The sequence below is a fragment of the Penicillium vulpinum genome, assembly GCF_028829585.1.
Source record: "Penicillium vulpinum strain IBT 29486 chromosome Unknown utg000001l_segment0_segment0, whole genome shotgun sequence".
Classification (NCBI taxonomy): domain Eukaryota; kingdom Fungi; phylum Ascomycota; class Eurotiomycetes; order Eurotiales; family Aspergillaceae; genus Penicillium; species Penicillium vulpinum.
The window spans coordinates 7,413,220-7,435,107 of NW_026643241.1; the positions used below are offsets into that span (position 1 = coordinate 7,413,220).

Genomic DNA, 21,888 nt, shown 5'->3' on the forward strand with positions numbered 1-21,888 from the left:
GAGTGTGAGGTATTGTTGCAGATCGAAGGGTACATAGTTATAATGTATTTGATTAATGCCTGAGGATTTGCTCAGAACAATGACATAATTATTGAGAGTACCTGAAGATCTATGTGGATCTGCCACCCATCCATCGTACCTGTTAGAACTTCGTCTTAAAATCTTCTAAAACAAACCACAGAGTCTTTTCTCGACGTCCCTTCTCGCTGCCGCATATTTCTGCACGCATTCCATCATCCACCTGAACCGACCCCAACCTGCTATCAAGATGCGCACTCTAGCTGTGAGTATACCGCACACTGTTACTTGCTTCAGCAACGTCGCTAAGTTATCCTTAGATTGAGATCCCGCTTGGGTCCACCTCACTCACCCAGTCCTCACCCCGGTCCCCATCCCAGTCACCATCCCAGTCACCATCCCAGTCACCATTCCAGTCACCATCCCAGTCACCATTCCAGTCACCATCCCAGTCACCATCCCAGTCACCATTCCAGTCACCATCCCAGTCACCATCCCAGTCACCATCCCAGTCACCATCCCAGTCACCATCCCAGTCACCATCCCAGTCACCATTCCAGTCACCATCCAAGTCACCATCCCAGTCACCATCCAAGTCACCACTAGACTTCCGCACCGGCCCACAAAGCCCAAAGCCCAACCCGACCCAACCCGTAAATGGGCCGGGTTTTGGGCCCGGTCCTTAGGCCCATCGATGGGCTATGGGCCCGGGGTGAAAGCCCACTGGGCTTTAATAGGGGCCCAATGGGCCCCAAACAATGCAAACATACTAAGTTGAACCCCCTAAAAGGGTTTTTAGAATTACCCTTTGTTTTACCCCCGTTTCTAACCCTTATTCTAAAGGTAATATTTTATTAGTTTAAATTATTTAGAGTCAATTACTAGTTATCTCTCTATATCACGTTCAAAAACGCGAGAAAGCGCGTTATTTAGATAATTTATCAATTACAGAAGTTCACGTAGAAAGTAGTAGTATTCCTATACAAACCCAAGATATATATCTCACCAAAATACTTATTTTCGGAGTATCTCGACCTCTACAGGTTGGATTTTATTCAAAATTGAAATATATACTTATATAGCTAGTACAATTCTGAATTCTGAATTTGAACTTTATATACCCAGTGGAAGGTCGTAATACAGCGATTACAGAGGCCGATAAGATGGGCTTTAATGGGGGCCTTATGGGCCCCCATTAGTGGGCTACGGGTTGGGTCGGGTTTCCAAGGTTAGGCCCATAGCCCACTGCGGGTTGGGCTTTGGGCCTAGGGGAGGGGCCCATTTGTGGGCTTTGCGGAAGTCTAGTCACCACTCAAGTCACCACTCAAGTCGCTCACTGAGTCGCCCGCTGAGTTGCCCGCTGAGAGTCCCTCTCTGTCACTAGTAATGATATCTTATTTGCCTGCCAGGCTCGAGTCGGCTCGCTAATTTCAGCTTAGACTGAACCCCTGCGTTTACCTATCTCTCCCAGCAGCTCACCTTTCGAGTCGCCGACCAATTCACCCACTCAGAGCGACTCCCTAGTAAGTATATCACTTACCTACCGGACTCTAGTCACATCACTAACTTGTCCTTCAATTCAAGCGTCTGGGTCCACTTCCCCTAGCAAGTCGCCAACCGAGTCAACTGAGGGTGCGTTTCAGTCACCCGTAAGAATACCCCAATTTCCTGTCGGGCCCGAGTCTCTAACTTCATTGATCTTCACCAGTTTGTCATACCTCCAGGGTGGACCACAAATTCCCCAAGCCCGGCATACAAAGAGGAGTGGGAGGGTCCTGAATCCGAGGATCAGACAACTGCTCGGTACTTTGGCCTCGGGCCAGGAAGACCGATCATGGAGGATGACAATGACTACGAAACAATTTTCCAGTCTGGTGACAAGTTCTATCTCTGGGATCGAATGTGTGACGATGTGTATGGAATATTTTCTCGGGATATAAATGAGGTTGCTCTCCTTATTGCCGAGAAGGGACTCAAGGAGCTACGTAGGGAAGCTGCTATTCTATTCCCCGAGTCTCCTAATGGATAAAACAGCCCGTCATATCATGACTAGCTTGTAATGTCACTCAGGCAGCCTGTCCACTTTTCCAATACCATATAAAATCTCACTAATATCCGGTATCATAAATAACTTGCACTTGCTTCACATTGTTGAAAGTAATGAAGTGCATGCTCTACGCTACCATACCAGCCTGGCCGAGAAGGGACGCTACAGCATGGACGCCACGAAATATATTTTGATTGATGGCTGAGGTTATACTAAGAACAATGACATAATCATCGAGGGTCCCCACCTGAAGATCCATGTGGATCTGTACTACTCCACACATCCATCGTGCCTAACCCCATCAGCACTTCGCCTTAAAGTCTTATGGGACTACCGAGTCTTTTCTTGACTTCCCTCCTCGCTACCTCTGCATACATTCCATTATCCACCTCAACTGACTCAACCTGCTATCAACATGCGCACTCTACTTGTGAGTCTACCCCACGCTATTACTGGCTCCAGTAATGTCGCTAATTTCTCCTTAGATTGATATCCCGCTTGGGTCCACCTCACCCGGCACCTCACCCGGCAGGTCATCATCCCAGTCACCGCCCAAGTCACCCGCTGAAAGTGCCTCTCTGTCACCAGTGAGGATGTTCCAGTTTTTTGTCATGCTCTAGTCAGGGTCACTAATTTGTCTCTAGACAGAAGCGTCTAGGTCCACACCGCGCACTGGGTAACTCATCGAGTCGCCCGCTGACAGTGCTTCTCTGTTGCCAGTATAAATATCTCAGTTGCCTGCCGGCACAATTCAAGTCGCTAATTTCTGCTTAGACTGAGCTTCCATATTTGTCTATCTCGCCCGCCAATTCGTCCCGCGAGTCGCTCACCGAATCATCCCCCCAGAGTGCTTCCCTGTCACTAGTAAGGATATCCCAATTGCCTGCCGTGTTTAGTTCGCTAACTTTTCCTCAGATTGAGGGCTTGCCTAGGCCCACCTCTCCCGCCAAGTCGCCCACCGAACCGCTTGTCAAGTCACTCTCGCAGAATGCCCCCTTACCAATAGTAACAAATTTCCGGTTTCCCACCCAGCTTGAGTTGAGTCACTAATATGACTTGTCTTCGCTAGTTTACCGTTCCTCTGGGCTGGACCACAAATCCTGTATCCACCGTTTACAAAGAAGAGTGGGAGGGACAGATCATGGCTCGGTGCTATGTTCTTGAACCCAGAAATCCGATAATGGAGGATGACAATGCCTACACAACAATTTTTCAATCTGGCGACAAGTTATATCTCTGGGAGCGGATGTGCGACGATCTTTATGAAATATCCTGTCGGGATATACGCGAGCTTGCTCTTACCATTTCCGATACAAAACTTAGGGAGCTACATAGGGAGCTTATCTTCACGGTTCTCGATTTTCCAAATTGAGACAGACAACCCACCCTGTCATGAATATATTTGAATATGGTGAACTTACTTCAATACATGAAGCAGCGGATACACTTCCGCACAGTTGCCAAAAAACATTCTGCTCCCTGTGGTCCTCGCCATGGGGCAGTTGTCCATATTAAACCCGCTATTTTGCACCTCAGGGCCGTCAATCAATACAAATCCTGCCTCTTTAAGAAATTGCTTTTAGTTTCCGATGAGATGGATGTCTCGGTAGCCTGCCAATGACCCTCCAAGCAAGAATTGGCCTCGGCCTTCATCCATATTGATCTATGTGATGTTGAACATTCTGGGAGAGTGTCCTGTCAAAGCACAACACCACTTGCCATACACGGCAAGTCGGGGGAGGTAATAATTCCTCCTATTGGCACGATACGGGGTGACTGTTATGGAAGATAGGAAAAGCCCCAACAGGTCGAACAGACCCCAAAAGGGGATTCCACTGTCCAAAGCTTCATCCAGCAAGAACTTCCACACCTCCAATGGGGGTTTCGAGTCCCAGTTGGGGTTCAGCATACGCCTGATCGATTGGTTAGGACCCAGTCCAGGCGAGGCAAATCGGGTGCCATCGGGAGAGCTATATAAACCGCAAAGAATAAAGTCAATTCATGTGTGGGCATACGATAGTAGCTTTGTACTTACCACAGCTCCTCTATTTGATCTACAATGTCTCTGAGACATGGTATTTGGTGATCCTGAAGATCATACATATACCCGTAACTGACTAGATGTCTTTTTTATGTCATTTTTTGTCCTTGTATATGTCTTCTCACAAGAGTTATATCGAGCAGGATTCCTAGAGGCGTGGCGGCAAGACTATTTGAACGGTAATTCTCAAAGAGCTATTTTTGAAAATTGATTATGCAGAGTCTATCGAGCAAAATACGGACGTTTTAGTCCAGTCGCAAGTAGAGATCCGAAATTTATTACTATAGGTGGAAGCAAGATGGCAATCAGAATGAGCTAGTGAATATAAAATCAATACGTGTGACCAGTATATTTCGTCAAAGTCTTCTATCTCCTTCTCGTAATCTCAGTAGAAGTATAAGGACGACGACCATAGGCAACAAAAAGCCTTTGGTATCCACCAACGCGATTGAGCTCTCGCTCAGTGATCGCCGGTGTGTCCTCTAATTCCACCGCAGGTAACGAACATTTAATTCCTGTGTTCCTGGTCAGCATTATTCAAAGTGTTGTATTTCCTTAAAATCTCTCTGGCAGTCGGCATGAACCCCTCAAGAGCGGAGCGGACCTGCCAGATGCTCTTGGCAGCCAGTTCGGGGTCAGGAATAAGTACGCCGATTGGAACCTCAAAGATCTCAATGTTAACGTCCTCCATTCCAGCATTCTTCAAGTATTCGCGCAGTTTGTGGGGATAGTCATAGCCACAGCCAGCGTGGGTAAATATGTCCCGGATTAACTGCTCGGCTTTTACCATCCCACCCGGATTGGGGGTGTCATGATCCTGTTCAATAAGTTCAATCCATCCATCCGGCTTGACCAGCTGGCACAGGTTTGTCACGGTTTCCTGATGAGTAATATACTCCGATCCTGGTAGCACCAAGCGTTGATGAACGTAGTCAAAGCTACCCTGCCATTCTATTGGCCAGGTAGCATCAATTCGCTGTTCTTTCAAAGTTATCTGGGTTGGGAGATTGGTCGAGAACAGCTTGCTGAGGGAGTCGATTCCGATATACTGGTGTCCTAATGTGAACGGCAATGAAGCATGCAAATCCAGAAGCCACCGACCTGTCATAATAGAAGGTAAGCTTGAATATTTCCGTTACTAGCAGCAGGGTCAACGTACCATCAGCAGTCCCACTATCGAGAATACGGAGCTTTGGGCGAGTTAGATCGACGGGGGCAACCACTAGCCTCCCCATCGATTGTAGAAATACTTCATGCTAGGCGGCAAGACGCGCGACCTCTTCCTCGTGATGTGCGAGATAATATTCTCCCTTTGGTCCCTGCCAGATAGGGCCAATATCCGAAGGGACAAAAATGGATGATTCAGTTGGAGCGGTCATCTTCCTATGACCCGGGATAATAATTTGTATAGGACCTGAAGGAGAGGAACTTAAAAAAGGCAAACGAGCAAATTTTCATTACAATAAACATTGAATGTGAATGTAAATATACCGATCAGACAAGCGCCTGGTGGAATGCTCCTGTGGCGGCGGCGTATATTAAATCTACAAACAAATATGTACGACCACGTTACTTGAATCGGCATTGTTTGGAATCTCTGTTACACCCGGACCAGAGGATGTTCACCGATCATCCCCTTAAGGTTGCTCGAGATAAATTGAATCCTAGAGAGCTCATTTAATTCCCAAATTACACTATGATCCTCCTAGCTCTATTATTCGTTTTGCTGGTGGCCTTTTTCCATCAAGCTCCTCGGGAGGGGACGCTATCAAATCGGATATTATCCTCTATAATCAATGTGAGATGGCTCAATTATCCTTTTTCTTGCGCTTCAAAGCTAACACTTGTGAAGATATATTTACAACTACGGTACCCTATCAGGTTTAGAGACGGTAGTAGAACCATTCCAACCTGCCCATATATATCTCTCAACGGCCAAGGAAATGTGGGCAAGTTTCTCAATGGAGAAACTCTAGGCCAAAAATGGAGAGAGGATTACGGGCCGGTTTTTCGAATTTGGAGTGGGTTGACACCAGAGATGAAAGTAAAGACACTCGATGGGCAAAACTTACAGGGTGCTGACGTATGTCTGTCTACAAAATAGTGTTCTAAGCCGCCCCGAGGACATTCAGGTGGTCTTCCGTGACTCTAACATGCATCTCAAGGGTGTCAACATGAACTCTGGGTGGGTAGTCGGGGAGCTTCTCGGAAAATGCCTTGGGTTGCTTAATCAAAACGATTGGGCTCGTGCAAAAGAAGCTGTGGTGGAGCCCTTCTGTCAGCATAAAGCACCCAGCTACATCAAATTAATTGAGTTACATGCGGAATGTTGAAAATGAGAAGGGTCAAGGAAGCGGCATGATACTTGAACCTGCGGAAAATTTGATGTTCCTCCCGTTTTGGATCCTCGGAGATATCCTGTACGGTCGGCTAGATGAACAGATGGAGAGATATCTGGACAAACTGCAAAAGCTTCGCCATGAGCTTTGGAAAGATGGTCTCGCTGGTGGATTGGCTCGGTATTCAATCGGGCGTCTCATCCCAGGAGCAAGGCTCAAAACTCTCAATACATTCAAAGCTCTGTGGAATGACTTCAATGACCAAGCATATGAGCGAGCGATGAAATTGGGAATGCCTGATGCACCACCCATTGTGAAGATGTACAGGCAAATTCAGACTGGCCAGATATCCAAGCTTGAATTCCTCCACACGATGGATGAGACATTGTTTGCTAACTTGGATGTTACGGTCGGCAATCTCTCCTGGAATCCTGTGTTTCTGGCGGCATACCCAAGCGTCCAGGAGGAGATCCGCCAAGAGGAAAGGCGTGTGCGTGAGAACCTGGATGATGATGAGTGGAAAGCGTACCTTTCAGGGACTTCCACCATGCTAATGGCATCCATACTCGAGACTGCTCGACTGAAACCAATGGCCTCCTTTTCAATACCCCAAGCTACTCCAACGCAGCGCATTGTGGGGGACTACATTATCCCTGAGGGTACCCAGTTTGTGGTAGATTCTCATGGCCTCAATATTGGCGATGCAAACCGGGGTGCAGGTCGAGCGAAGTATCACCCCCGGCGTTTCCTGAACCAAAATGCAGTTTCCCGGCGTTATAAATTCTGGCGATATGGATTTGGGCCTCGTCAACGCACGAGCTGGCCTGGTATCAGGATCACAATGCAGACCGTGCGAGATCTTTCTGGAAGAAATATTTCAAGCCATCTTCGACAGAGGATGCCTTATTACTGCCTTCCCCGGATTTTGAGGCCAATTCAGCGCGTAGTTCGGCAGGCCGTGTTACTGAGAAGATACCTTGGGGAAAGGTGCATGACTTCTGCCACATCCAAAACATTTCTCCTTCAATAGTCTACCATGCTGCCTGGGCTCTTGTACTATCTCAATACACTGCATGCAATAATATTCTATTTGGTGTCGTGTTGGCGAATAGACATCTGCCGGTCGCTGGCATACTGGAGACTGTTGGCCCTTTGATGAATATGTTGCCCATCTGTCTACACATCGATCGGGAACAATATGCATCGGAATTCCTCCAATATGTGTCCCACAACTTCAACATGCTCTCTGAATATCAATGGAGTAAGGCCGAGCATGGGTTCAGCCGCAATTTTTCGTCCGCCATGGCCATACAATTCGACTACGAATCGGATAATCCCAAATCGCCAGACTCACTTTCCTCTCACACAAGAATACAATCAGGGGTTCCAGTAGCGATCTTTGTTGGACCTAGAGACAGGGTGCAATTCAACTACAGCAAGGATCGATTCTATAATAGAGATATACGCCACATGTGTGACGCCTTCCTCTCCGTGATCGGGGCACTTCTCATTCCGAACCAGAAGCTAGAATCCTTTTTCACTCAATTGATTGGCCCTTCAGTACGACAAACCCTCGCAGAATTTGGAAACTGGGCATCAGAGAAAACAAGGTCATATGGGAGTGAGACGCTGGTTAGTTTGTTCACAGAGAAATGCCAAAGCGCACCGCAAAGTGTGGCTGTTATCAAAGGGTCATCAGAGATGAGTTACTGCGAAATAGACGAATGCAGCAAAAAAGTGGCCCAAAAATTATTGAAATGCATTGCGCCAGGGGATGTTGTTTGCGTGCAAGCTGATCGTTCCACCAACTGGATTGTGGCCGCGTTGGGGGTAGTCAAAGCCCAAGGTGTTTACTGTCCCATGGATCCCAATTATCCTCCTGCGCTTCGCGACTTGTTTTGTTCTACAGCAAATGCTCGTGTATTCTTGGCTACAGATGAGGCCTCCAAAACCTCGAAACCGTCCTCTTGTCAGATATTCTACTCAGTGGACGAGATGGTGGCCACACAGGTGCCGAAAATTGGTTGGCACAGCAGTGTGAATCCTAAAGCTAATGCCTATATGTGCTTTACTAGTGGCTCCACTAGTTTTCCCAAAGGGGTTATATGCACCCACGGGGGGATCGTGGGATTTGAAAAAGATTATGTGGCCCGAATGACGGTAGAGCCGGGTCGCAAGGTTGCCCAAGTGATGTCTCCTGCGTTTGACGGCAGTGTTCACCAAATCTTTTCTACTCTATCATATGGTGGAACCTTGATCTTGAACGATTCGAATGATCTATTTGATAATCTAAAGTGTCCAGATGTCGCTCTATTAACGCCTTCTCTCGCTCGTATGTTGGATTCAATCAATTACCAAAATCTGCGCGCGGTGAGCCTACCACAATTTTCATGTATTTCTTCAACGGAGTCAAAAGAATTATGCTAATATCAGCAATATTTGCCTTAGATCTGGCTATTAGGGGAGCCTCTCGTACGAGAAATCGCCGATGAATGGGCATCTGTTATTCCAACATACAATATGTATGGCCCGACTGAGACCAGTATCGGAGCAGCCTACGCGCAGATATATCCAGGAGATCCAATTAAAATCGGAAAGCCAACTCGATGCGTCCGAATCTACATCCTAGATCCTCATCGCAATCTTATCCTCCCAGGAATGACTGGAGATGTCTATATCGCTGGAATCCAAGTATCTTGTGGCTATATCGGGCGTCAAGATGAGACTGGGGCCAGTTTCTTCACAGACAGTGTGTGCTCTGGACCAGGGCAGAATATGTACAAGACGGGAGACCGAGGATACTGGACAACACGTGGAGAGGTTGCGCTTCTTGGGCGAGCAGACAGACAGATTAAACTGCGTGGTTTTCGCTTGGATCTCAACGACCTAGAAGTTCGCATACTCCGGGGATATTCTTTAGCTACCGCAGTTGCACTTGCGCGTGTAGATGATACTCTTGTTGCGCTCGTTAAACCAGAAGACATTAACATTGATGACTTTCGACTGAGGCTGCGGGATGTGCTACCCTCATACGCCATCCCTGGCCCGATAAGGGCTGTTTGTGTGTTTCCTATGACGAATAGAGGGAAGACAGACTACACGGCTATTGCGGACATGTTCACTTCTTGTTTAAACAAACGCATCTGGCCTGTCGCCTCACCTCCCTTCGAAGATATTCGCAGCAAAATCATCGACATTTGGCGTACGGTCTTGAAACTTGACATTAATCAACCCGTCAATGATACCGATCATTTTGTCCACATGGGAGGGCACTCCATTGAGCAGCTGGAATTGGCAAACCGTTTGTCCACTGCCTTCTCGAAGAACATTGGTACCCTCCAAGTCGTTAATTTCCCCCATCTCCGAGACCAGGTGGCATTATTTTCATGTCATACAGAAAATGTCTCCGATTACGGCACGAAGGACGCAGCTCAAAGTCTTTCCTCATTGAGACACAGCAATGCATCTCCAATTGAGGTAGAGTGGTGGCAGAAGTATAATTTTTGTAAAGGATCAACCGCCTTTAACGTAAACTTTGTCACCTGGACAAGGGAGTTAACATGGCCAACTTGACTGACGCATGGAATACTGTCCTTGCGCGACATGACATATTCCGGTCTCTTTATTGCGTACAAGGATCGCAGTTAGTTCGGATTATGAGTAGTTCATGTCCCAAAGTCCGCTACGTCTCGGATATTGGTATCCAAGAAACGATCAATGATCAGTTTGATCTCTCCAAAGATGTTCCAATCCGCGTCTATCTCTCCCTGGATCTGCTTATCTTGGTTGCTTCTCACATAATCCTTGATCTGACATCTTTACAGATAGTCCTACGAGAGGTAGAACTGCACGTCAAGGGGGGCCGCCTTCCACCAGTGACCAGACGATATGGTGATATCACACGCTGGAATCAACCCGCTGCTTCAGAGGACGTCTAGTTCTGGGAAGCTTCTCTGCGTGGTCTACCTTTGTATCCAACTCCGAATCGAACCACATTCAATGGAGCATCCCGGGTGTATAGGCTCCCCCAAGAGGTCATGTCCAACATGACAGAATACAGTATACGGCACGGAGTTACATTTCATCAGCTCTGTCTCGCCGCTATTTCACTATGCCTGCGTGAGAATAGACCCTCACATCAACCAGTGGTATTGGGGGCGCCGTTTCTCAACCGAGGATTGGATGATCATGATGTAGTTGGCCTGTTTCTGGAGCCTTTACCTGTCCTCGTCAATGCTCCTGCTGGTGGAACAGGAATCACCTATTTACGCGATACACAACAATCCAGCCGAGATTCTCTCTCCCACACGATCCCATGGCATGCTTTGTTGGATCATTTTAGCGTTCATCCAGACCACCCTAACATCCCTTTTATTGAGGCGGTAGTGACATTTCATGATTATCGAGTAAACCATGGTCTCGGCGTTCCCGGGATAGCACCACTGATGACATGGTGTCAGGGCGCAAAGTTCAACTTGATGATGGAATTTTGTGCTCGGAAAGATGGTTCCCTGTTCTTACGCATTGAATATGACGATGCGAACTACGAAGCAATGAAAATCGATAAGGTTCAGCATTCTATCATGTTGGTGCTCATGGGATTGACACGTGGTTTGGATCTTGCGGATATCCACACAGACCTTGATAATATGTCCGAAGTTCCACCATATACTAGTGATCAGTATTTTGCCATGCGAAGTGTTGATGTTTAGTTGAGGGCTATAATCGTTGAATGAAAGTGGAAACATGTCAGTACTCCAGATCAGTATTCCAGATCTTAATTTTTTCTAAATCAAACCATCACCCCAAATCAACCTTCCCCTCCTTCCCAGCCCCCCAGGCCAAAAATCCAGTCGCATTGAACACTCTCGTACCCTCCACAAAATTTTTCAAGTACTCAAAATCCCAACATCGTCTCGCAAACCCGGCCCCCAAAAACCCATGCTCCTTATCCACTGCCGGCTCAAGCGTACTATCCGCCGAACAGGTAATCGCCTGGGCAAGGTAATCAAAGCAATGTGCTACATGGACAGAGCGGTTCCGGCCGAAGTCAAAGCGTTGGAGGTCTGAGTCGGGTACGGCGGTGTAATAGGCTCGCCTGAGGAGGTAGAGGCAGTGGAGTTGGTGAAAGGCGGAGGGGATTACCACAGAAGAGGACTTTGACTTCGAGGTGTCTGCGGTTGGGGGGATGAAGTAGCCCAGGCCATCTGTGGACTATGTTACTATCATATCTTGTGGTATATTCTGATATGAGGAGGTGATACAAAGGCAAATGAAGACGTACTAGGTATTAACGCATCCCATATCGGTTCCGAGACGTTCCCTTCCCGTGGTGGTTCTTTTGAGAAAGGGGATTTATGTTTGAATTCGCCTGCAATTTGGGGCAGGGAAATTTGAGGAGCTATTCGTATGTTTTCAAGAGTCCCAGATCCATAACTGTGTGTTGTGGTTGTATTGAAGATATAAAGGGTGAGTAATACCCCTAATATGAATGCAGTTATAAGAGACAGAACGAAGTATAGGATATGTGTGATTGTAAGTTGTTTGGTCAATGGCTTTGTGAGATGGGATTGAGGCTCCTCTTCTCCGTTTGAGTGCTCGTTGGGATTTGAGAGAGGCTTATACACGTGTGGTTTCGCAGTGATCAACATTATTGTCTAGTAAACCAAGAGCACGGTAAGAAGAAAACGGCGAATTCACATTGTGAGGACGATGGAGTTGAAAGGAAAAGTACTATTTGAAAGTGGGCAAGCTCGAATGACTTTCTACAACACAAGACTAATTAGGTCAGTGTATCCCTGCACCCTGCTTACAGGGATTTGCTAGTGGGAGCCATATTAAGCCCCTAAGACACAGTCAGCGTGGGCTGTGCCGGGCTAGCCTACGCTGCAGTGTTGATCATAGCGGTCAAGAGAGATTGCGTCAGTACTTGACGGAGGCCTGCATATCTAGTTCGGTTTGAAATGGGCTGTTAGTGCTGTGATAGATCGTGTATAATGCGGGATTTTGCTTCTCAATAATATATAATGTTTATTTGCGCGCCCTTCTACTCCATGGGATTCTAGCACTTCTCATCAGTATCAGCTTTACAAGGGTATAGGCGCTAAGATGGTGTAAGGCGTAGCATACCTTGCATATATTTTAGGGTTACTACTACTATTGTATCAGTCACCTGCAGTTAGGGGAGGGGTGAGATCGATGTGGAAACCCTTGACTGGCTGATCGGCATGCATACAGGTTGGACCTTATGTAGTACTATGTGGTACTATGGATGGTAAGCAAACTACTATATTTATGGCACTTTTTCCTTATGTTCTCGAGTAGCTATCTCTTAAAAACATTGGATTTCTCTAGGCCACTGTTTACAGATTTAAAGCAATCTCCAACTTTCGAAACATCCTCGTTGATTGTTCTATCACCCTCTTTACAATAACGAAAAAAAGGCCCCAACCACCCAGCATGCGTGCATACCTTCTCCTCCTTACCTTCCTGGGTGCCATGGCATTGGCTGCACCCACCACTGAGAGTAGGTATATCCCGTGGAGAGACACGTACTATACTCGGACTGAGCTAACGAATATTATCAAGTTGGTACGGTCGCCAGATCAGTCAAGGTTTCCAGAGAAGACAACGGAGATGCCAAGGGGAATAGCGAGGACGTGTATGTCGCAGACGGGTTTTAGAATGTTCTTCTTCCCTGGCGAACCCAGAAGGTTTATTTTTGAGCACCTCAGATCTGTGAGGCATCTTTTTCTCGCTCGTGAGATCATTAGCAAAACAAATTGCAGCCTTTTCTTGCTATACAAGTTTCTCTATACAAAAGATCTCCTTTACGTAACAATTCAACCGGCCTTTACCGCAAGCACAACCATACTCCTTCTAGACCTCACGAGTCACATCCGTCGCAATCGACTCTTCGGGCAACCCGACCAAAATCTCGTCCTCAGGCACATACCCCTCATCAACCACATATCCGCTCCCCTCCGGACAGTGCATGAACCTCTTCAATCCAACCTCATCTCCCGGATTCTCGGGGCGCTTATAACAAGCTGTATGGGCTTTCGCCCAACTTTCCAACTCCCCCCAATCCCTACAAACCCGATGCTGCCCGACCCCACTAACGACCTCGACCCTCCTCTCTGTGGCCCTGGGTGTATCATCTGCGTCGCATAGAATCTGTCGTCTTAACGCGTCCAGACAATGTGCGATATGGTGCCAGGGTCTTGACTGTGTCCGGTTGCTCTGAAACTCGAAAAGACTGATGGAGATAATCTTTAGGCAGTGCAGGTTGTGAAAGCCATGTAGGATGTATATTCCTTTGGTGGTATCCCAAGGAAAACGTTGCGCTGTGCGAAGATTGTGGGATGCAGCGAAGGAGTCGGAGAGAGCGACAACGCCGCTGTCGATATTTATCGAGTGCCAGAGGGTGTCGGTGAAGGTGGTGTTGGTAGAGGAGTAGTCGGTTAGGAGAACATAAGGTTCTGTGTGGGTGAGGTGAAGGTTGGCGTATTTTGATGGGGCTTGATGGGGTTTGGGGCTCGAGAGGATGATGGAAAGGGTGATTATGTTGGTAATGAGAGATAGAGATAGGATAGGAATTAAGATGAGGAATCGACGTCTGTATGGCTTCGAATTCCTAGCACCATCTGCAGGTGTGTCTGGATCCTGGATGGTCTCATTAATATCGTTGAGAAGACCAGAACATTCTTCCTTATTCTCTAGTAGTATCGCCATTGTAGGCTCTTCCGCGATTGATCCCTAGAGCTGAAGGGTCGTAAAACTACAACATAGATTAGTGGATTACAATTGTCAAAAAATTCTACAGTCCTCCTAAATCAAACCACGTACCCCCCTGGCATTCTGCAGCACACGTCCCGCAGCGGTTACTCGAAAGCATTGACCCGACATATTCCAAATTAAACCACCTCGGCTTTTCCCCCTCCCCTTCCTGGTCACCCTTGGCTGTAAGCCACTCAATCGAGTAAGCACACACAGCTCGTGCAACATATCCATGCATGGATGCCTCCCTAGTCTTTGTACAACCTGTAGCCATTCCTTAGCGGATCAGCATAACTGCTACCCAGTTCTATCAGCGGAATCCAAACAGTATGTGTGCTCGATTTCTGTATTTGGCCACATGGTGACTTGACTCCCTCTATCCCTTCGAGACTTGTAGTTAGTAGCACATGTTTAATCTTCGGTGGGGATATGTGTCATGTCGCCACCCCTTAGCTGATCAGCGACCATTTTGAAATCATCATCAACTAGGTCTCTTGCTGGCTAGACTTGTTTGACTCCGCTATCCTCAGTGCTTGAGGGATATTTCGACGTATTTTCCTCGCCCCGCGTCTCAAAATACGTCGACGTTTATTGTACTGTACAATAGCGCTCTAGAGGAAAACTACAGCCCAAGCGCATTTCGACGAAAAGCGGCCAGTAATGGCATACCACCGCACCCTCCCCCTCGTCAGCGACCGACCGGGGTTAATAGTCATGACATCGATATTCTTCCTGACAGCGATATCCGCAGTAACACTCCGCTTCTATTCTAGACGAGTGTCGAAAGTTCCTCTAGGTCCAGATGACTGGTTTGCGCTGGCTTCTCTTGTGTGTCCATCCCTTAATATACAGCAACCATCATCTACCCCAAGATTTACAGTAGCGCTATACTGATATTGAGGCGAGCAGTTCTTCGTCATCGCTCTCAATGGAATTTTCCTCTCGGGTTTAATACAGGGCGCAATCACCGGTCATTCTATAGTTGTGAACAACTGGCCCCAACACAGCGCGCTCGAAGTCCTGGTCCAGAAATACAAATATGCTTTCCAGACAACAGAGAAGATTGCCTTTGGATTGATCAAAATCTCCATATTATTCCTGTGGAAGCGAATAATAAGTCCAATTCGCTCTTTCCAGGTGTTCTGTTGGGTTATGATTGGGATTGTCGCTGCTTGGAGTATATCCTTCTTCTTCGCAACTTTGTTTCAGTGCGGGACGCACTGGGATTGGAATTGGGCCCCGATCGGGTTCTTTTTGACCCAGTGTACGGATACGCTAAATATGCTGACGGTATTTTGTGGGACGGATTTGCTGACGGATTTTGTGATTATGTTTATGCCTGTGCCAATCATTTGGAGGTTGAAAATGTCTGTTAAGAGGAAGATTGGGGTTACCAGTGTGTTTATGGTTGGAATATTGTATGTTCACTCTCGCTTCATTCCGTTGAGAGTTGGTATGGGGAGGCCAGATGCTAACCTTCAACTCTCACAGCACGATCGGCGCAGGAGTTGCGAGGACATACATCTATCTCGTGACGTCTTATGACAAGAATGATAACCTTGATTTTATTGCCGATTTCACACTTTTCATCCTGTGGTCGGAGATCGAGGTCAATGTGGCTATGATCGTTTGTTGCATGCCAGTCTTTGGGCCTGTTCTTGGTCGGTGTCGCGATATTATGTACCGCCGTTTTGGTCGGCCAAAGGATGTCGAGTTTGGTCTACTTGGACATTCTATATCGTCATCGACGAACGACGGCAAGGTACACCTCAGCAGTTTCAGCGCTTCAACCGGGTCCTGTGCACACCACGACCAAGAAGCAAAATTGCATGGCTCACACGTGGGCAAGTCTCGGGCATCAAGTTATGCTAGCCAGGGGTAGATCGGAGGATTATATAATGTGAATCAGGCTGAAGGGTGGAATATGGAGATCCATGTCCGAGCTGAAATTGTATCCCCTATTACTACTCCGTACATGTCACACTAGTTGAAGTAGAAGAAGCAAGTAATTAAATTTGAATTGATCAGCCTAATCACGAGAATATTACAGTAATAATGTGACAGCTCGTTTGCACAATCCAGGATAGAAGTGTATAATTCCCTTGAAGGCCTTCTAATGTTGGGTTTCCCATGGAGACAGGACAAAGCAGCTACCCACCGTGGAGAGACCCGCGGACATTATGTAGCAAACAAAGCAAACCCAATAGAAGGCAAACATCAACATACCTAGGGTAACAATGCATGATCCTACATATGTATGTAATACCTTGGCAATAAAAACCGTCCGCCTTACATCGGTAAACATTATCATCAGGTGGCCCCCCAACACCTCATCGACTCTGAGACTTTTCTCCTCACTTTCTCACTCACCCATTTTGAAGAATAATATCATTTTAAGGGGCCAAGACCTTGGACCCCTGACAACATCTTGCCCGCCGCTATGGCTAGTCGCTTGTTTGCGTCCCTAGTAGCCGTGCTTCTGGCAATCGTCGCTATCTATTACCAGGAACTTCTAGATACATTTTCTCTTAGTCCCATCCTAAAGGTAGTGGACTCCACACGAGATATCACTTACCTTGGCAGTCTGTCCCCTGCTGGAATTGAGCATTTCCAAAACATTTTCTACGCAGAAGAACCCACAGGGTGGCGACGTTTTGCAGCGCCTATTCCAACGAGACCTGTGAAGGGATCTGTCATTGACGCCACCCAGCCCGGTGCCTGGTGTCCGCAAGCAACAGGGGATATACTTCCATTCACAAGCAAGGTGACCAACATTAGCGAAAACTGTCTGAGTTTGAGGATTGCGAGACCGGCAGGAACAACTCAGGATGCTAAACTTCCAGTTGCAGTTTGGATCCATGGAGGTCAGTCGAGTGTTAGTAAGGAAATACGCTGCGAAGACGCTAATGAGCAGGTAGGTGGCCATGCTTTGGGCTCGGCTTCCGACATTCTTTACGAGCCCGATGGCTTGGTAAATTTAGCTGCTGCTGATGGGCTGCCGCTAGTATATGTTGGAATAAATTATCGCCTGGGCTGTAAGTCATGCATCAGGAGTCTATGAAACTTTGTGCCAAGGCTGTGCACATATAGGTTACTGATTCCTGTTTAGTTTTTGGATTTGCAACCAGTGGGGCAATGATTGAAACGAAAGACACAAATTCAGGGATTCGGGATCAACGTGCCGCTTTGGAATGTACGTATTTTGACGCTCTTTTACGTCATCGCGCAACGCTGAATCGTTGAGCAATCAGGGGTTCGTGATAACATTGGGTCATTCGGCGGTGACCCTAACAGAGGTATGCTCAACCGCCGTTTCCTTTCCTGCATAAGCACCGGTATGCTGACAGAATATCTTCCAGTGACTGTGATTGGACAAAGCGTGGGGGCCAGTGACATTGGTCTGCAGCTAACGGCATTTGGCGGTGACCAAAATGTTCCATTCCAGCAAGGAGTGTAAGTGAGTCGAGATCCGAAACTGTTCAATGCTTATCTGGCTCTAGGATGATGTCCGGTGGTCCAGGGCTGAATTTCAACAGCAAGCCAGATCTGGTCGCAAGTAACACGGCTTCTATTGCACAACAAGTAGGATGTGGCGGTAACGAAGATTCACAGACACTGGAGTGTCTTCGAGGTGTTCCTTTTGAGAAACTAACCAACCTATCGGTTACTGCAGCTCGCGCTGCCCGTCCACCATTCGGAGAAGGGTATTTTTATCCAACGATCGACAATGACTTCATTCAAGATAGACCCTCGCAGTTGACTCGCGCAGGAAAATTCACTAAGGGAATACCCCTAATAGGTTCTTGGGTCACAAATGATGGTGCTTGGTACGCGCTGCCGACAACTGCAACGGACGACGAAGTTCTGGGGAGTTTCGGACTATGGCTGCACAAACTTTCAGAATTTACAAAAGAGAAGCTCCTACAGCTGTATCCTCTGGAGGACTTCGAACATATGATCAAGCCAGAGCATGAGGGCCAAATTTCTCCTCAGTACTATCGCGCTGCACAGCTGAACCGCGATATCTGGTTCACTTGCCCAGTCCTTGACTTCACGTGGCAGTACGTCAAAAATGGGGGTGTGGGAGCCTCCCAGGTGCGACTGTATGAGTTCAACGAAACCAGATACACACCAGTCTTTAATTCGATGGGTGTTTCAATGTGGGGTGTAGCTCATCTCAGTGATATCCCCTACCTGTTCTGCAATGACCACCTAGGAGCCGGTGCAGATAATTCGGACTCTCAGCTTTCGCTAGGTCGGGATTTCAGTCGAACGATTATCCAGTTCGTGCATGGCACTCCTGATGAGGCCGATGATCGGCTCCAGTCATGGCCGCCTGCATTCTCAGATGACCCTTCGAAATCTCCAACAGACGACGTGCCTAGTCACATCTCAGTACAGCTGTTTGGTGGTCCCCATGGCTCGGGGTCCACCAAATGCAGCGAAGGCATTGGAGCTGACATGGAGCTCATGACCGAGGCAGAGAAAGCACTTCACTGGGAAAATTTGTTCAGTCGCTGCGCATTTCTCAATGGGCAGCAATTTAGAGAGGAGGCAGGGGTGTGATGAAGTGAACCAACTGTCGTCCCTCTGATGGTTATGGTAGGGCCGTTAGGATCACCTACATACGCATACATCTCTCTACATACATACATAGGATTCAAAATGTCCTTGTCAGTCAATTTCCATGAAATTATCAACGTCCGGAGTCTTACTTGAGAGCGATGACGAACTTTCGCCAACGCAGACAATGATTAATCATGTCAGTAGATTTACCAGCGTAGGCCTTTCTTAGACGTCAATGCCGTAGCCTTGTGGTGGGATTATGGAGTTACGAGCAGTAAGTCCTTTCAGGGGTTGTGTTGCTCAAGACCAGATCAGCAAAGCGCGACGGTCGACAACGTTCCGAGGTTGGAATGTTATTGATATGTAATCATCGGACGGTATTCATATAGGCAAAAGCGAAGTTTCTACTTGCTGTTTCTCTCCGATATGGCTAACTTGTCAAGAGCACCAACCTTGCCCAGGATGCCTCTAGGCCAGCTTGTCACATATGCGTTAAGGATAGTACACGAAGGACAAAGCCAGTCAACCCTTAATCGTAAGATTCACTTATCAGGGTGGGCCATCCCAGCCCTGTATCGAAGATAGAAAATTGCTGACAGTTTCTAGGGCTACCTACATAGTTATAGTGAAGCTATACTAATACTAATGATGTAGGGTTGCGAAGAACCTGCTTAGATCGCACATCATCCTATTATACATTGAAAAATGCGTTTGAATCATTACATTATATGTTTGACTGATACTGCAATAAGTACATCCGACCATAGGGTGTGGAAAACAGGGCTTCCCGTCCGGCCGGTCAGCCGTACTTCAGCCCATTACTCTACGTGGTCAATTCTCAAGGTGCCTTGGAAATTCAAATGGCGAAGGAAAATTGTCTTAGGCTGAGTGTGGGTGATATAGGTGAGAATTCTGTGGACCGAGGTGACAGAGGTGAGAACGGGGTGAGAAGGGGAAAGAGTCTCAGTAGGAATTACCGAGTTCCAAGGAGGTGGGTAGAATGGAACGACGGTTTTGGGGTAGGTAGTTCCACTGTGTTTGAAAAAAGGCCAAGTGATGTTGAAGGCTATTTGAATGATGTTGGGGGTTGGGTGAAGACGGAAGAGCCCCCACCAGACGGGATGACCACATCACAGACATATCTTCAATGGGTTTGTTCGACCACAACCCAAATTCAATCATCCGCCATTCTTCCCATAGTAAAAAGCCATATCGAGCATACGCATCAAACCGCATATACTTTCCAGGTCCCCCTTCTAGGTTTAGTGTCATGCTGTCCCAAAACTGTAGGCCAAGCGGCACCCTTTCCAGGTCCAGGCATTCTTCTCCCGTTGAATGTAGGCCAAAGTCCCGAACAGGGCGCGCCACATGCTGACCGACCGGGCGGTTTTGTATTTGCAATCTTCCAGGATATTCGTATTCATCGCTGTCGGTAACGTCATAGAAGATCCTCAAGGTGCCACTTCTATCGCTGCTTTCGTCGTCATCGCTATCCTCATTCTCGTGACTTCGATCTTCATCTTCATCGGATATTAAGTAGATATCATCATCAGATTCACTGGACGAGGATAGTGGCTCAAAGTACCGCTCTCTTGGGGTCCGAAGATCGAGATTCTCGTCGGGCTGTTCAGATCGACCCTCATTGGTATCTCGTCTAGCTTCTTGACTAGACACCTGGTTGCTCTCACCACTTTTTTCTTCGGTTTCGTCGTTTGCTTCGTATTCTGGCTCCTCTTCCTGTTCCTCTTCTAAACCACAGCGAACCAGGAAGTCAACCAAGAGAGGTGTCAGCGGTAGGAGTGTGTATTGTCATTCTGTAAACTATCTGCTATTTGTAACCTCTGAAGCACTACCTAGGATGCTTGTGGAGGCAGGGACCGCAAAATTCCGGGGCCATCAAATATACATTACACACCCTTGATTTCACCAAGTTACATATTTAATTCAATTTTGTATTCGTTCAACTGGCGCTAGGCTAACTAAACTGGTTGGAGTGGTATGTCACAGGATGCTGTCCAGGGAGCGAACCCATGCTAGCCGCTCCCCCTTTGTATATATTGGCGGTTAGGGACTTCCGCCGCCCGGCTGGGAGGCCGTCGGCATGTTCCAGGGGGTCGTTCGCCTCCTCTATGCCCGTTATCGGATTCGGCGCTGCTTTCTGTGTGGTCACTATACCGAGACAAGCTGGGCCGCCTCTTATACGGATAAGATGAGATTCCTGGCCCCAGACTTCGCGGAATATCTTTTCGTTCCACCCCCGGCCTTTGCGTAGCGACGTGGTAATGACCTGTTCAGTCATTATACGGCTCTGCAACTGTTCCCGGTTTGCTTTGTAGGCTGTGGAAGGTATGAAGCTGGATTACGACTGCTGAATCGACCCGTATGCCAGAGAGCATACTGCCTTGAGCGTTCCCCTCGGCACTAGGTGGCTCACAGGAAAGGAAAAAAAAATGAAAGGATGGGCCCGAGCCCGGGATTGAACCGGGGACCTCGCGCAATGTTGCTTTGGGTGAACCCCTGGACGGCTGTTAGTAAGTTGAAGTGTGGATTGGATCAATTGAGGTTGCTACTAAGCGCGAATCATACTTCAATTTACTAACAGCCGCCCAGGGGTTCACCCAAAGCAACATTGCGCGAGGTCCCCGGTTCAATCCCGGGCTCGGGCCCATTCTTTTTTTCCCTGTCGTTTTTCTTTTCGTTTTATTAGTCGAGGTAACCAACTACCCGGTTCTTGCCAGGTGCAGGGTTACTAAGACAGTGCCGGCTACCAGGAGTCGCCAGTTGACGAGAAAGACTTAAGTCAAACAGTAGGTGCGTGTCGTAAAGAATTCTATTGATAAAGAAGAGGTTAGGCCTGTAGACTAGCTAGATATATATCTCCCGCTTCTATTTCCTTACCGCTGACTGGCGAATCCTCCTCCTTACTGGGGATAAGACCTGGGGAGGTCTCACTCTCCTCTGTATCGACTAATAATATAGGAAATCTAGAGTATAGCCACTAGGAAATAATCGGTATTAGCTTCTAACTTATTCCTAATCTATATTTCCTATTCCTTAAATAGTAGGTTCTTTCTGTTGGTAAAGACTAGGGGATCTAG

The 21,888-nt window shown here is 47.4% G+C and overlaps 10 protein-coding genes across 10 annotated transcripts; 6 read left to right on the forward strand and 4 right to left on the reverse strand.

Annotated features, from left to right (window-relative positions):
• Nucleotides 1–1,404: 1,404 nt before the first annotated feature.
• N7479_002644 (uncharacterized protein) lies at nt 1,405–2,047 on the forward strand (the record flags this gene model as incomplete). Its single annotated transcript, XM_057250341.1, has 4 exons — nt 1,405–1,433; nt 1,490–1,541; nt 1,603–1,650; nt 1,673–2,047. 4 exons carry the CDS (start codon nt 1,405–1,407, stop codon nt 2,045–2,047), a joined length of 504 nt encoding a protein of 167 aa, XP_057114773.1.
• Nucleotides 2,048–2,480: 433 nt separating this feature from the next.
• Nucleotides 2,481–3,437, forward strand: N7479_002645 (uncharacterized protein; the record flags this gene model as incomplete). Its single annotated transcript, XM_057250342.1, has 5 exons — nt 2,481–2,495; nt 2,551–2,652; nt 2,840–2,929; nt 2,981–3,070; nt 3,135–3,437. 5 exons carry the CDS (start codon nt 2,481–2,483, stop codon nt 3,435–3,437), a joined length of 600 nt encoding a protein of 199 aa, XP_057114774.1.
• Nucleotides 3,438–3,728: 291 nt separating this feature from the next.
• On the reverse strand, nt 3,729–4,168 carry N7479_002646 (uncharacterized protein; the record flags this gene model as incomplete). The annotated part of the gene is made up of 2 exons (XM_057250343.1): nt 3,729–4,035; nt 4,101–4,168. 2 exons carry the CDS (start codon nt 4,166–4,168, stop codon nt 3,729–3,731), a joined length of 375 nt encoding a protein of 124 aa, XP_057114775.1.
• A 446-nt stretch (nt 4,169–4,614) lies between these two features.
• On the reverse strand, nt 4,615–5,341 carry N7479_002647 (uncharacterized protein; the record flags this gene model as incomplete). The annotated part of the gene is made up of 2 exons (XM_057250344.1): nt 4,615–5,207; nt 5,266–5,341. 2 exons carry the CDS (start codon nt 5,339–5,341, stop codon nt 4,615–4,617), a joined length of 669 nt encoding a protein of 222 aa, XP_057114776.1.
• Nucleotides 5,342–6,210: 869 nt separating this feature from the next.
• N7479_002648 (AMP-dependent synthetase/ligase) lies at nt 6,211–10,383 on the forward strand (the record flags this gene model as incomplete). The annotated part of the gene is made up of 5 exons (XM_057250345.1): nt 6,211–6,327; nt 6,422–7,295; nt 7,328–8,815; nt 8,894–9,973; nt 10,090–10,383. The coding sequence occupies exons 1-5, from the start codon at nt 6,260–6,262 to the stop codon at nt 10,381–10,383; spliced, it is 3,804 nt and encodes a 1,267-aa protein (XP_057114777.1). The 5' UTR covers nt 6,211–6,259.
• A 108-nt stretch (nt 10,384–10,491) lies between these two features.
• On the forward strand, nt 10,492–11,157 carry N7479_002649 (AMP-dependent synthetase/ligase; the record flags this gene model as incomplete). The annotated part of the gene is made up of 1 exon (XM_057250346.1): nt 10,492–11,157. The coding sequence occupies one exon, from the start codon at nt 10,492–10,494 to the stop codon at nt 11,155–11,157; it is 666 nt and encodes a 221-aa protein (XP_057114778.1).
• Nucleotides 11,158–13,324: 2,167 nt separating this feature from the next.
• On the reverse strand, nt 13,325–14,179 carry N7479_002650 (uncharacterized protein; the record flags this gene model as incomplete). Its single annotated transcript, XM_057250347.1, has 1 exon — nt 13,325–14,179. One exon carries the CDS (start codon nt 14,177–14,179, stop codon nt 13,325–13,327), a length of 855 nt encoding a protein of 284 aa, XP_057114779.1.
• A 1,410-nt stretch (nt 14,180–15,589) lies between these two features.
• Nucleotides 15,590–16,106, forward strand: N7479_002651 (uncharacterized protein; the record flags this gene model as incomplete). The annotated part of the gene is made up of 2 exons (XM_057250348.1): nt 15,590–15,642; nt 15,716–16,106. 2 exons carry the CDS (start codon nt 15,590–15,592, stop codon nt 16,104–16,106), a joined length of 444 nt encoding a protein of 147 aa, XP_057114780.1.
• A 558-nt stretch (nt 16,107–16,664) lies between these two features.
• N7479_002652 (Carboxylesterase type B) lies at nt 16,665–18,790 on the forward strand (the record flags this gene model as incomplete). Its single annotated transcript, XM_057250349.1, has 6 exons — nt 16,665–17,088; nt 17,143–17,259; nt 17,334–17,417; nt 17,476–17,520; nt 17,584–17,677; nt 17,725–18,790. 6 exons carry the CDS (start codon nt 16,665–16,667, stop codon nt 18,788–18,790), a joined length of 1,830 nt encoding a protein of 609 aa, XP_057114781.1.
• Nucleotides 18,791–19,753: 963 nt separating this feature from the next.
• Nucleotides 19,754–21,420, reverse strand: N7479_002653 (uncharacterized protein; the record flags this gene model as incomplete). The annotated part of the gene is made up of 2 exons (XM_057250350.1): nt 19,754–20,413; nt 21,391–21,420. 2 exons carry the CDS (start codon nt 21,418–21,420, stop codon nt 19,754–19,756), a joined length of 690 nt encoding a protein of 229 aa, XP_057114782.1.
• Between the last annotated feature and the right edge of the window lie 468 nt (nt 21,421–21,888).